This window comes from Ylistrum balloti, unplaced genomic scaffold (genome assembly GCF_031769215.1).
Source record: "Ylistrum balloti isolate Yb309-2 unplaced genomic scaffold, AGI_CSIRO_Ybal_v1 Utg369668, whole genome shotgun sequence".
NCBI lineage: Eukaryota > Metazoa > Mollusca > Bivalvia > Pectinida > Pectinidae > Ylistrum > Ylistrum balloti.
In genome coordinates, this window is record NW_026781915.1 from 3,251,507 (window position 1) to 3,266,726 (window position 15,220).

The window sequence follows — 15,220 nt, forward strand, 5'->3', positions numbered from 1 at the left end:
TGGTTTTTTCCTGTAATTGTCTGCTATCCATGATGAAGGATATACATTTTAAGAGATCAGAGCCCAACTGCTCACTTGCGACGTTAATGTTCCGTTTATATTTCTTTCTCATCAGATCAAAGGCAAACAAAGAAGATTTAGTAATGTTGTTTTTATTCATAATACATTCTCACTTAGCCTTTCATCCAGCATACTTATCATAGTATACGTTAAAACTTCTCTTGTAAAGGTCAACCCCATATGTTACTGCCAGCGAGTTGTCGCCAGTCCAATGGAATTTCTCATTATCAGACGCCTATCTAACAATGGCCATTATCCAATATTATAATTTTCGTCCATTTTGTAGATATTTCTTTACCTTTTTTATCGTCCTTAATGATAATTATAATTCAACGTATAACGGAAGGAATTTAATGTGTGACGAGAATGTTCCGAGCCACGGATGAGAAACATATGCCATATATAGTAAACACATAAATCTTAAACACTGATGGTGATTTTTATGAGATATATTTCCTATATCAGATATCTCCCCTCCAGTTTCAACAAACGTAAAAGATATACACAAAATATACGAACGAAAACTGAATATAAACAATGCATTACTGTGTATTTCTGTCAAACAATGATTATCACGGCGTAATTTCAAGACGTACCTGTACATAATTTGGTTTCCAGTCCAAATCTGACAAACATTTTCGTTTAAGAAGCAGGAAAACTGTTGTCAATCATATATTCTGCAGTTACATCAACTCCTGTACACTGTATATGTCATACTTCATCATGTGTTTATGTACCAGGTTTGGTGGTCAAAACCAGCTTAATACAACGCTGCTGTATTCTGGGTATACTTTCAATATTTGGACCATACCGACAGTCAGCTTGAAATTTCTGCTATTGAACAATCCCATTTTTGGAATGGATAGGTTAAACCAAGGACTTATCTAAGTCCTTAGTTAATCATTGTGATAATGCTCAATACCATCTTTGACGGTGAGAATAATGGACCAGACCAACTTAGCATAGCTAAGTATAAAAACATATATACCAGGGTATATACAGCATTACTATAATGATAACACTCAGTACTAATGTTTTGTACCATTATATCATTATCAGAATATCTCCTACACTGCCTTTGTTGGTATACCTGTAGGTATATTTGATATAAGACTGTGTACTGGAAACGTGAATATTCAAATTAAACGGAAAATGATATATATCAGGCTGGTACCCTAGAATCGCCTTTTAACTGCTGGCGATATTTCATATAATTTCTCTGTTACCATGGAAACAAAGTCAGAAATACGTTTTTTATGTTTACGAGATTTTCCAATCTACAAATTGATAACCATTTAAAGTTTCTCTACGAAGCGTTCTGTACAGTGTATATATTAGGCTACTGTGCCCCGTTTTTTTCTGTTTCCATGGTAACAAAATTTAATGTTTGCAAGTTTGTTGTTTTCCCCGAGCTACAACTTAAAAACTGTTCAGCTGATCACTCCAACACATTTGAAATCAACAATGAAAGACACAGAATCTACACAGAAATAAACCCTACATTAAGTTTGAGATATATAAAAATATGTATGTCTGGATGTTTATACCAACAGCAGGAGATAATACTATACACACTTAACAGCTTCTTGTTTTCCTTCCCTTTCATGACCTCTGTCTTCAGCTGTAGTTACTACTAGCATTATTGAAGAATTTCGTGTGAGAGTTTTCATTTGTAATTCATTTTCATGTTACTCCTGGTGTTGCTACGAAAAAAAAAACACATTTGTCATCAAGCCTACCTACATTTACTTATCTAAGAATTACTAAAATTACTTAATGGATTATTTTTGTTTTTTGTTTTACAAGACAAACAGCTGGAACAACACATTGAAACTAGTTACTAGGTTGTGACAGTTGTAACCTAATGGACATTTAACTGTGGCAAAACCATCTTTAAAAAAAATCAAGAAATACATGTTACAATAAAACAAAACAAAAATTGTGACATAATATAATTTATATTATCAGTTTTTTTTTATCAAGATAATATTTGGACTTCCTTGTTAACTACTGTCATTAAACAGTATATCAAATTTATTTCAAAGATGTTTGACTGAAAGTGAGACAGAAATAAATTCCTTTATTACATGTGTATAAGAATATATATCGTATCAAAATCAAAAGATATAAATCAAACCCTATTAACCATTCAAAATGAAGTAGAACAAATTAACATTTACAATATTGCCAGAATTATTAACTAGACTCTTTATACTAAATACATCTGATTCATATTTGGCTGATACACCTACATATGTGTAACAGAGGTCATTATTTATTTCAATGTCTCGGCTAGGATGCCAACTTAGAACCTCTGGTGTACTAGTCTGATGCTAAACCAATCGAGCTAAAGAGAAGTTCTCTCTAGCCAAGTGATATATATCGGCTACTATTTACCAGGGTTACATATGTTAGATATGAAATCATCACTGTATAATCTCTCCAGGGTACCATGTAAATTTAAAGTCTACCTTCACAGCAGTTTTACTGTAAGACCATGTTTTATCTTTGAAATTTTATGATAAATGTACAAACTGTCCTTCATTAAGTTAACACCAAAAAGTTTTTATCCTTAAAAAACATAAAAGGAATTCACCTGTCATAGCCTTCAGAACCCAGTACTGAATGTGTCTGACATACCAACCTATTCCAGTACTGAGTAAAGTATAAAAATTTTTAACCGACGCAAATAACATCTTCTTCATGATTCATCATAAGCATGTTTTTTGAGCTGCATATATTTGTACTTTTTAGGGTCTATGCCATAAGCTAACAGTCTCTCATCACTCATGACTGGCTTCTTAATGTTTAATTTGTCTTTTTTCTTTTTTTTCTTTTGTTTTTCAGTAGGATGCTTGTCAGCAGTTTCATTTTTTACACCTGACTTAGCTTTCTTTTTTAAGTTTTTTCTCTTTCTTTTTGACAGTTTTTGTTGTGTTCCTGAGGAATGACTGCCTGCCTCGGTGCTACCAGCTAGGGGCACTGGGGCAATGTTTGAAGCCTCCTCTGTGTTCGCCTGTCTGGATCTCACAGGACTAGCATTGTCTCCACTATCATCACAACCTGTTAACCTTGATGTGTCAGTTTCTGTACTAACATTTCCATGTGATGAAGAATTGGCAGTTTTTTTATTCTTTTTCTTTTTGGAAGGTATAGAACCATTCAGTCTTTCCTCTAACTTCACCTTTTTATTTTCACCCTTTACAGGACTGTCTTCTAACATGTCTTGGTCTGGTTTCATTATTTCTTTTTCCTGCTCCAGTGGGCCATTATCTAACTTCACTTTCTTTTTTGGTCTCTCCTCATTTTCAACCAACTTGAATGGACTTTTTTCCAACTTCACTTTCTTTTTAGGGCTGTGTTCACCTTCTCCAGCTTTTCTTTTTCCACTTCCTAAATGCACATTTTCTGTGGTTGATACTGTTGATGTAGAATCCTTTGCTTTCTTGTTCTTTTTCTTCTGTTTTTTCTTCTTTTTCTTTTCTTCAATAATGTCCTTCAAGTTTTTCTCCTCCTGTTCCCTGTAGTGGATAAAACATGCATTTACAATTCACCAAAAACCTTTTTCATATTAAACCCATATTAGGAGGGACAACATCAAATTATAAATCTCAAGGTGATTGCTTTCATCTTTATTACTGTAAAGTTATAACAGTACAAAAACAGATATTTTAATCAAACTAAAACGAGGCAAAAGTTTAAAAGGCAATTGGGTAGGTAAAACTGCTTTCAAACACAAGATTTAGTAAACAATATCAATACTTATTTTTTATATGTATTTTAATTACCTGTGGTCCTCATTTAAAGATGTCAATAAGTTCATCTTTTTCCTCTGGTTTTTCCCTTTACCACGATAAACCCTCACATCTTCAGCTTCTTCTTCCGCAGTCCTGAAATGACATACAGATTATCTATATCTAAACCAGGCATGCATACTGCCCGTCCATTCAGCTTTTCACCTGCGATGAAGGACTCTTTATATCAAATATAGTTATCCCCTTTATAGGACTGGTCTTACAGCCCCTCAATCCTCTCCTTTACTGAACAACCCCACCCCGCAACAACATGTACCCTCTGTGAGTGACAAGTCACAAACAGTTCATTCCTTTACTCTCTCCTCTAAAGTGAAATGTCCTACACAGATACAACAAGTGTCCTCTGTGCAGGACTGATCACAGACAGTCCCTCCTTTAACCCTCTACTCTCTTCTCTTCACTAATACAGGTATAAATAAAGTTTCATTAACAGACAGACTAAGTTTGTTAAAGATAGAAATTCTTGCATAATGCAATAAAACTGTTTTGTCTTTATATGCAGAGTTAATATTTTTCAAGCAATAAAACAAACTTTCAGTTGAAATGGATGTTATATTCGGATACATTCTGCAGTAAGGTCTAAGAAACTCACATATACTGACTCATCTTCTTCAGAGAAACCCAAGTGTTTAACTCCTTATCTTTGCATTTCAGGATCTGTCAAAAGAAAAACATGTTTTAATCAGAAATCAATTACAAGGTTTTTCTAATTTCATTAATATGAAACAGGTGGGGCAGTAAAAGCTCTGTCATTAGAGTGTTTCTCTACTTTTACTCAGATTTTTGGGGAGCTTAGAAATGAACTGGTATGGAGTGTCTTGGTGTTGTCCTTGGGTAGGACATCCCAAAGGAAAATTTACCGTTATTAATCTGGTTAGCATGTTATAAGCATCGCACATGTGGTTCAGTGAGGTAGTCACCAGCTACTATGAGATTCACCTCCAAATGACCCAGCTGTTCATGGAGTGATAAACACAGCAAATACACTAACAAAGGCATACAGGTAATAATAGCCTACCTATATACATACACTTCCATGTAATAACTCACCTCATCAACACTCAGGCCGTAGTCGTTGGGTGTGACTTGTCTGTACTTGAATCGGCAGGGCATGTCTGCTATGACATCCTCACAGTCCAACTGGTAGTACTCACTGAGATACTGTTCAAATGTCTTCTCCTCTGTCAATCAAAACCATAGCAGGATTAACATGTAGCATCACTGATAATTTGTAAGAGTGGAATTCCATGTTGATTTTTAAATGAATTCTTAAAAGTTGGAATCTTGAAGTGTATTACTATTGATAATTGTCAATTGTCAAATACCAGTAACTTTCAAATTTCAACATTTCTAGATAGGAAAAAATAATACAAAAGAAAAAATTAAAAAAACATTTTAAGTAGAACCTTTTTACATATCAACAGTCTGTCATATTAGGAACATACTGGCTAAAATGTGCACTAATCTGATGAACTTGTGTGTTATTACATATATTTTTCTTAATAATCTAGCAGAATATGAAAATAAAATGTTCACTAGTCTGATATACTCATATTGAATATTTGAAAACTTATTCTATTTTCCACTAAGCCACTCCAAAACATGAATATTTCAGTTTCATTTGCTTTCCTAATGTTTTAGTCTCAGTACCAGGATGACATAATCATATTCTATACAAAAAGCCAATTACTAGAGTGTACCAGCTAATAATGGAACTTAAAGAAACAAACCATAATATAACACATCATCAACAAACAGGCATTTCATGAAATTTTTAATAAATGTTTTCTGTTGCCAAGCATAACTTAACCTGAACAAAACTGGCTATTGTATATACAATCAAATTGATACAGATTTAGTCTGGATTTAGGTTATGATAATTTATAGAATGAAAAATCTATAACAAGAAAAACACTAAACAGCACCACTCAGAACAACATTACATGTTATCATGTATCTCCAGTACTTACCGGGATCAAACACAGGTTTGGTTTTATTTAAGGCTTGGGCTAACTTTGACTTCTTCTTCTTTTTCTTACTGATAGCTTGAGAGGGGTCATAATCAGCATCCATCTAGAATTGACAACAAGTAAGCTTTAGATTAATCAATATCTTACTTTTATTGACCATAAACATGTTATTACATATCTGAGGAGAGAGATACACTGCAATCTATTTTATAAAAGTGAAGTGGAGTCAGAGCCTGTCACATTGAGAATGTTTCCTGGTGAAATTTAACATTTTGCATTAGAATATAACTAATGTTTTGAAACACATAATACAAAATTTTCATCTTTGTCAATATTGGTGCTAATAATTTGTGATATTGTTCCACTGAATACAGTAGGTAGTACCTCTAACATTGTGTTCAACTCTATGAAGCTATTATTTCTTAAATATAAATATACATGTGATACGAGAAAATGTTTATCTGAAATGTTTAATCCATCAAACTCAAGCCTCTCCTCCTCACATTGTCTAACATTATAAAACAACTCACATTGAAGTCCTCGTCATCAACATGGGGTTCAGTATATTCCTCCTCATTTCCCTCTTCATAGTCATCCTCTGTTCCACCCGTCCAAGTATCCCAAGTTTCTGTTAAAATCAAATGACTTTAATAGAAAATTCAAACAATTTACATTCAAATTAAATGTTCTTCAAAGTTGTTTATCAGGGGATACCTACATTGAATTGAGTAAATTAATTTTGCCAGTTATTCAATTTACTTAAGTTCAATTGTAGTCATCCTCCAATAACCTAAGCAAGATAGAAAGCCAGTCTTTATAATTTTTCTGCAGGAAAACACAGTTTTGTTTTTATTCCTTCCAAAGTGTACGGACACAAAACAAAAGCATTTAATTTGTCAACTTAGAAACTTCCATCATAGAACTGCCAACTGTTTCAGTCTTTCTGATACCACAGCAATCAAAACGGAAAACCAGTTTTAAATATTTCTCATAAAGTCATAAATCCTTTGCTAAATACAAAATTCCAAAGTTTATTCTAAAGAGAATCTGTCAAAGACAACCTTAAATGGTAAGGTGTTTTAAAATACTTGAAACACAATGCAATGTATGTTACAATGACATTACTCATGTCAGAGAGACTATCACTATCTATGTATAGTGATGATAAACATTACAAAGGTTATACAGCCAAAAGTTCACTGTGAATAGTTACATTTGATTTGATTTTGTAGGATTTATGTTGATAATTACTTATAGCTATTCATTTACTTACCTATTTGTAAGTGATTCTATAAAGATAACTACCTAGACATAAGTGTATAAGTGTGTTTATATGTTGTGTGTACATATGTGGGTCTGTATATGTGTTGTGTGCACATACATAAGTGTACATGTATGTGGTGTGTGTACATATGTAAATGTGTATATGTGTTGTGTGTTTATATTAGTGTATGTATGTGTTGTGTGCACATATATAAGTCTACATGTATGTGGTGTGTGTACATATGTAAATGTGTATATGTGTTGTGTGTTTATATTAATGTATGTATGTGTTGTGTGTACATATGTCAATGTGTATACATGTATGTGTTGTGTGTACATATGTAAGTGTGTATACATGTATGTGTTGTGTGTACATATGTAAGTGTGTATATGTGTTGTGTGTTTATATTAGTGTATGTATGTGTTGTGTGTACATATGTCAGTGTGTATACATATATGTGGTGTGTGTACATATGTAAATGTGTATATGTGTTGTGTGTTTATATTAGTGTATGTATGTGTTGTGTGTACATATGTCAATGTGTATACATGTATGTGGTGTGTGTACATATGTAAGTGTGTATATGTGTTGTGTGTTTATATAAGTGTATGTATGTGTTGTGTGTACATATGTAAATGTGTATACATGTATGTGTTGTGTGTAAGTCTTTATGTTGCGTAAAAATCTTAATAACTTTACTTTGCAGAAATCTATATATGTATTGTGTATGAAAATCAATGTTGTGTGAAAGATCTATTTTACAAATCATCTATTTGTTTTGTATGTAAGCTACCTGTCTCCAAGTCCTCATCACTGAATCCAACTTCTGGTTTTGTGTCTTCTGTTGCTCCCTCATCATAATAGTCTTCATCAAAGAATTTCTGCAGAACATTTAAGTATGCAGTCAATAATAATATAGATACAAAAATAATAATTCCAGACATATTTACATTTTGTAGTGTTACAGAACATCTGCTTTACTGTAACTTGTAATAAGGATGTATTAAAATGTATATACAGTGTAAAAATGTACATTAATTAAGGTATTCACACATCAGATTTGGCCATATTAAATGTCTGATTTTAAACCTGAGCTAAACCAGAATGTTACATTTATGAAGAACCACTACTTGCATATTAAATGACATCAAACCTGTCAATCAAGTAGTCATGGATTGTGTGTTGTATGATGAGAGGCCTCTATCTTGTGATTATTATCATCATTTATAACATCCTGCTGCATAGTGACTTTTCATTCAAATCCAATAATTTTTTATTTAACGCATTTAAACAAAAATATTCATCATTTAAGAAATACAATACTAATAATTACATCTGACTGATCATTCTTTTTCCTGTTATATATATATACTATACATACTATTTTAATTTATTTTTTCCTTGATCTGTAGTCGGGCAACTTTAAATTTAATTTCAGTCAGGTTGGCTTCATAATGTCACAAAAGAATACTTTACATTATGAAAAACATATTTGTATGTATTTTTGACAGTACATTCCTCGTTCTATTTCTAGTTACATCATCCTTGACCTAATATCTTTTCAAGCCTTATGAACATCACCATATGAAAATTCAGAAAGTTTGGCCTTCTGTACTCCGAAATAACCACCACACAGGAAAGTACTGATCAACAGACTGATGGCAAAATGAACAGAGTGGTTACTAAAGGGCATCCCTTTTTTTGATGTGGGGCCCATATTAAGTCATCAGTACATTAGCTGTACCTCGCAAACTTAAATACTCAATGAAAATAAAAAAAATAAGTTTTAGCAATAATCTTTGTTAGTGAGCAGCATTCTGAAAAAATGCTTTTTCTAGTTAAATATAAAGAATGTAAAGTTAAACTAAAAAGCTAAATGTGAAACACACAAATGAAAAAGTTCTAACTCAATGTCCATCTATAGCCTTGGAAATATTCATATTCCGGCTTCTGCTATCTGGTATTTTTAGATGTTACAAGTCATAACTTCCAAAACCCAATGTCAACATACCTTCATCATTTCATCATGTTTTTTAGGATCAAAGTCCTCATTAAGGTCATCGTCATTGAAGCCCAGGGAAGGATTGCCAGTGATCATCTTCAGCTTTTCAATCTTCTCTTGAATCTCTTTTTTCTTCAAATTTTTCAGTTGTTTTATTTCTTCTTTTCTGGTTTCCTTTTCCTGATGAGAAGTCAATCAGAAATCTATTATCTGTTGGGTATTCTTCATCAAGGAATAAATATACAATGCAATACAAAGTGTTGTTATGATACAAGCATTATTGGATCCCTTCCAGTAAAAATACAGTTCTACCTACAACTTCTAAATAAATTACTTCTAGCTGTTGATATATTAACATGCCATCATATTAACCAAGTTATAAACTTAAAATAATACAATGCTAGTAGATACATGTAAAATTCTGAAGAAGATATCCAATTCTCATTGAACAAATGGAAAGAAATTGACAAACAAAATAGTCTTTATAAATGATATCACTGAAAAAAAAAAACTTAGATTTATGTCCCATGCTTAAAAGAACAATGATATATTAAGCTTAAAGTTGGTTTTTTTGTTTCACTGTACAATTTTATAATCTTAAGCTTCATTAAGTCTAAGCTACATAAATAAATACAAAAGAACCAAACCAAAGCCATACCAAATTCTTACGCTCCCTTATCTGCTGGCGTTTTTCTGCTCTGGAGGTGTCCTTACGTCTGACCGTGTCTTTGATAGTCCTAGGATAACTTTTTATCTGTGGAAAACATTAAAAGCACGGTAATCAAAGCATCACCAAAATTGTAAATACTTTTCAACAGGTGACATGAAAATGGATCACGATTGAAGGTTATTTCTAGAACAATAGCTTTGAGTGTTCCAAAAAATGAAGTTAATTACGAAGATCAGACTCCGATATTGACACGTTGAGTTCCACGCTTTACTATATTTAGCTAGACACAAAGTGCAGAACTATAACAGATGCAGTTGAAGTCTTAACCACAACATCATGGTCAATCATGTAAATAAATTCATGTTGATGAGTCATCAACCTCTGTCATACTAAACATATATGTGAATGTGCATATTTACTTGAATGTATAGTGATGTTTCCCATTTGGTGTTGTATACATTGGAATGTAATTGGGATGGAACCTATAACCTACTGATCTATTCATAAAGTTGAACCCCAGTTCATTAATTACTTCACCTTACAACCCTTCAATCAGAATATGTGACAGAAATGTTTAATTATCAAACATTGCTATTAAAGAATTCTGGTTGTTTTGGGTCAGTATTCCAAACACCTTGATCCATGCCATTTAAACTCTGAAGTAAAAAAGGAACACTTTGAGTAACCATATTATAATGCACTTGGCAGGTGCAAAGGAGCAATAAGGACATCTTTCATGTCTCAAAAAGATAACTTATACCACCATCTGTGAAGTCTGACCTTAAACAATCTCGGTAATTAGCCAGACATGTTTCACAGTATGACAGTAGGATATGCAGTCATATTAGTTTTTAACATTCCATGGAAAGCAAATGTGCATCTACTGAGTGATTCCTTACTTTAAATGGAATAACTCTAGTGTATCTAGGCTTTGTAAGTTTCCAGTATGTAATTTAACTTTTTAGCTCCCTGTACTTACAAATTCAGCATCTGGTTCCTCATATCTAAAGTTGTATTTCCTCTCAAACTCTTCTTGCTTTTCAAGCATTTCTTCTTCTTCAGAATATTCATTATCTTCATCAACAACTTCACTATATGTTGGAATTCTACAGAAAAAAATCCACATGATGTGCTTAAAAGCTCAGGGGAGATAACTTGAACAGTCTAGGCCAACTATCAGCCAAAACTCTAATGATACAGGGGAGATAACTTTATCATCCTGGGAGTATATTATCAACGCAGATATTTAATTTTTATAAAATCATCAATTCATTGTTAAGACTGATTACTAACAGTTTTTCTAGTTCAGTTAATTCTCTCTGCTGAAAAATGTTTATGTTTGCACTTCAACAAACAGTGTTAAAGTCACCATCATACAACAGCCTTTTTCTGGAGGAATTATTTGCAATATAACAGTGTTTCCACCCTCACAACCCCCTCAGATCAGTAATGTACCTGTCAAACTCCTTGTCTATATGTCCTTTGTTTAAGATGTAGTCTCTCAAAAACTTTTCGCCAGAGTCAAGACTTGGGTTTGTCCAATAATCTTTCAATGGTTCCTGCAATGTGAGAAATCAACTTTTATATCATTATCAGGAGGACTTACAAAAGACTTTATAAGTCATTACATGTATCACATATTCAGGTAAATGTATTCTACTCGGTTTACCTGTATTTGAAATACACACTTCCCATGTTTTCCAATGAAATTATGTTTTAAACCCACCTCTGACACTCATACATACCAGTTCCACTCCAGTTTTCTTGTCTTCTGGTAGCTCTGACTTCTGTCCTTTCAACCAGTTTAAATAGTCTTCTTCTTCTTCAGCCTAAATATAAAATTATGTTTGATGTACATGTCCTATGTCCTGTTTTTTTTTCTATAAAAATCAAACTTTGCTTTACCAATTACTATTGAAGTCATTATCATGTGGAGATGGAATATATATCTGCAATTTAGTGATCATGATAAACAATAATTTCAATTTACTAGAAAAGATAAGATATTTTACATAATAAAAATGTTACTTGTATGGTAAAAGTTAAAAGAGAAAATCATGGATACCTGCTGTAGTTTATTTTTCTTTCTTTCAGTGAGGAATTCATCATCACTGGACTCATCTGAATCACCAAAACCAGCTGCTTTGAAGCTGAAAAAGGATACAATCCAAACATAACATACCTCAGTCGCTCTTATACCAAACTGGGCAACTTCATTGCAAAAACATGAAGCATATAAGTTTTATTTCAGTTCTAGTGTAAGGACAGCCACTGAATCAAACAGAGGTTACATCAACAAAACCCTTGATTGTTCACGCCTTCATCCATAATTCACAACCTGAAAATCTTCATAATTCTAACTTATACATAGAGAGATAAAGAAATGTGGAGACAAGCATTTTACCTTTCTCTGATTTCTTCCTGTTCTTTATAATAACCTGGTTTGCTGTCTGGTTCCTCATCCTTGTATTCATCATCACTGTCACTGCTCACTTGTCTGAAAGACATTCAAAGTCCTCGACAACTCACAATGCAATCATTTTAACACTACAAACCATATACATGTATACCTGGGTATATAATATAGCTCTTGCAGCACAATAATTGTTTATTTGGAAACACTGAGTAACATTCATTAATAGCAAAGCTGAAAGCATACCATATTACTACATCTTAACAAACTTACTACAATCTTGTTACACAATTAACAAAAGTTCTAAATCTACACATTTGATGTAACACAAATAAACTTAATGAGAACAAACTAAAAGGGAGCTCACAAAGGCTATAACCCTTAAAGAAAAGAATACAAAACATCTGTGTAATTCAAAAGGTCTGTCGTAACATACTTACCCATCTTTTTCTGTTATAAGTTTTCTTTCATAATCCTTTAGAAAAACTGGTTTTTGTTTCTTTCCTTTTGCTTTAGGTTTTGAATCCTCTAAAAAATGTAAAGGTAACATTGTCAGTAAGATATCCACAAGTGTAGAAAATTTACGTCAAAAGCTAAAGGCTTGCAACAAAAAGATGTATCGGATTTACAGAAAGTTTACACCTTTAAATATCTTCAATCCACAGCCTCGATATCCCCTTAGACACAAATGACTTATGGCCCGTTGTTGTTACCATATCATGACGAACACAGGGTGTAATATAATGGTACAAGACCCCTACTATCCTCTCCTTACATCAAGTTAAAATAAAAAGTTCTCTCGCCAAGAGGTTATTTCTGTGTCACAACAATTAAGGTCCCTACAGCCCAACCATAGTACTAAACTATGCATTAATTTATCTTATCATGACATCATATCCCTCTAGTCCTCTCAAGGGTAGTGAATCATTTCTGTCTTTTCTTGACAGTAAACCCTTAATGTCCTCTCATCATCACAGCACAATGGTAAGACCCTTCCCATCTTCTCATTACACCAGAGCCTTACCATCTTCTTCATCCTCCTCTTCCCCGCTGTGGTAGAACTTAACCTTGTTGTTGTAGATTTTGGGATCTTTACTTTTCAAGGCAGATAAGGTTTTAAGCCAGTCTTTCTCAACTTGTGCAGTCAATGCCTGTAATGGTACCAAACTTATATCATCTATTTTCTCATAAAAAGGAAAAATACCTTGAAGAATTAAGAACTTCACAAATGGTAAAAGTATTCTCATGAAAATAAATATACAATTATATTCTGTTTATTTTGAAAACAATTATATTTAAACAGTTTTGATTAAAGAATTTCTTAATTCTTATTAGCCTTTAAAAGATTTTAGACAGTCTCTTTTGTTATACTGCTGGATTGAATTGCAATGACCAAACTCCAAGAGTACTGGATTTAAATCGTATACAGATATATGTTTGTTTTCAGGTTATGAATTAATTGTTAGAATCGAGTGATGTCAGATTATTACAATTTACATGCAAGTATACAAAATGTAAACATAAAAATATAAACTTTTGAGTATCTTGGTGCTGGCAATCTTTAAATTCACTTAGAAAATACCTCTGCAGTTTCATCTTCTGATTCTGATGAGCTTGACGATTCATCTGAATGATTGACGTCCACATCACCATATTTGTCTTTGACTGAAAATGTATTGGGAAACATGTTAATACAATATATATATCACTCACTCTTTGAGTTACAAGTTGAAGAGATAAACAACTGTCATACCACCCTATGTATAGGCACTGATAAAAATTTGCATCTCTAGAACCAGATTCAATGGCCAAGGTAGATAACTGGGACTGCCTTACCCACTTTGATGTCTGCAGGGCCATTAATGCCTGGACAGACAAGCAGACATGTCAATTTCTAGCAGTAAAGCTTAATGTCATCAATAAGGGTGTACCCAAATCTCTCCCCCTATGAACAGTTACATATACACTGTACATACAGATTATGACTCATGACTACAGCTCTAAAAGATAGTTCACTGGGCCCAATTATGAGGTTGGGTTGGGAAGAAAGGGGAAATGCTGTCGGAGTTTGCGGAGTGCACATTGCTTATGAAATTCCTCCTGAGAGTTATTTCTAGCAGTTTAGGTGATGATACTTTTAAATGTGAAACTCATGTTTTCAGAACAGGGAAGAGTCTTAGGTTAGCTTGTTGTGTGATTGCTGAACACGGATACATGCAGTTACTGTACATTATATACACAGGCAATATTGGTTTTTCTTGTGGTGGCAAATAGTTTACTCTAGTATTAGGATTTCAGTAATACTGACCATCACGGAGACACGCTGGTGCATATGCTTACGTACTTGGTACATTTTTTCATGTTAACACACTGGTTGACATTACTTCTGTTTCGATCATCCCTATCACCAGTTATTTTCATCTTATTTATGCTCCACTGAACCGAATCTGCCAGCGAAAGCGACAGTCGAACTCAGGGCAAAAAGTAAGCAAAACAACAATAAAATCGCGGACAGATTGATAGGTCTATTGATTATGACCCACGTGTCGTCACGCGGATGCACGGGTGTAATTTTAATTGTCTATGACTTTCAGAAACTGCTGTGTTGCGCTACAATTGTCTATCATGATCTGAAAATATCAGGCCTGTCCTTCTCTGCTTATATACGCGACCATGAGAGCTCTACATAGTCTTACAATCTTCTGATTTTTTTAAGAACTCCTATATTAAACAGTTCAGTACAGTATGTACTGTATTGATGATAACACTCTTACCCGACCACGTTTCATCACATATATCGCACAAGTTATGCAATAAACCACATTTTTGAAAGGTGTGACAATACTTACGTCTCTGTAATTCTTCTTTTGCTCTCCATGTGTTGTATTTTTCTGCGTATGCCTTATTGATCTTGAACTCGGAAGCCATGCTTGTTCCAAATATTCTCTGTTATTTTTAAGCTTGAGTGGTGGGCACTAGGGTTTAAACGCGTAACTGATTCAGATATCAAATTGTATTGGCGAGTT

The 15,220-nt window shown here is 33.3% G+C and overlaps 1 protein-coding gene across 1 annotated transcript; it reads right to left on the minus strand.

The window, feature by feature from the left end:
- Nucleotides 1–2,176: 2,176 nt before the first annotated feature.
- LOC132560917 (protein KRI1 homolog) lies at nt 2,177–15,122 on the minus strand. Its single transcript, XM_060225625.1, has 18 exons — nt 15,044–15,122; nt 13,777–13,859; nt 13,219–13,345; nt 12,635–12,722; nt 12,186–12,278; nt 11,847–11,931; nt 11,527–11,610; nt 11,237–11,340; nt 10,761–10,887; nt 9,770–9,865; nt 9,121–9,291; nt 7,903–7,990; nt 6,376–6,473; nt 5,846–5,948; nt 4,926–5,056; nt 4,468–4,532; nt 3,849–3,950; nt 2,177–3,581 (listed from the first exon to the last, which is right to left on the minus strand). Exons 1-18 carry the CDS (start codon nt 15,120–15,122, stop codon nt 2,762–2,764), a joined length of 2,544 nt encoding a protein of 847 aa, XP_060081608.1. The 3' UTR covers nt 2,177–2,761.
- Between the last annotated feature and the right edge of the window lie 98 nt (nt 15,123–15,220).

Bases quoted from the DNA above. Each gene is read 5' to 3' on its own strand.
- LOC132560917 (XM_060225625.1), bottom strand. From the start codon at position 15,122: ATGGCTTCCGAGTTCAAGATCAATAAGGCATACGCAGAAAAATACAAC. The intron at 11,611-11,846 runs GTATCCATGATT...TTTTATATTTAG, and splicing joins AGAAAAATAAACTACAGCAG to GCTGAAGAAGAAGAAGACTA. The intron at 9,866-10,760 runs GTAAGTACAGGG...TGTTTTCCACAG, and splicing joins AGGAACCAGATGCTGAATTT to ATAAAAAGTTATCCTAGGAC.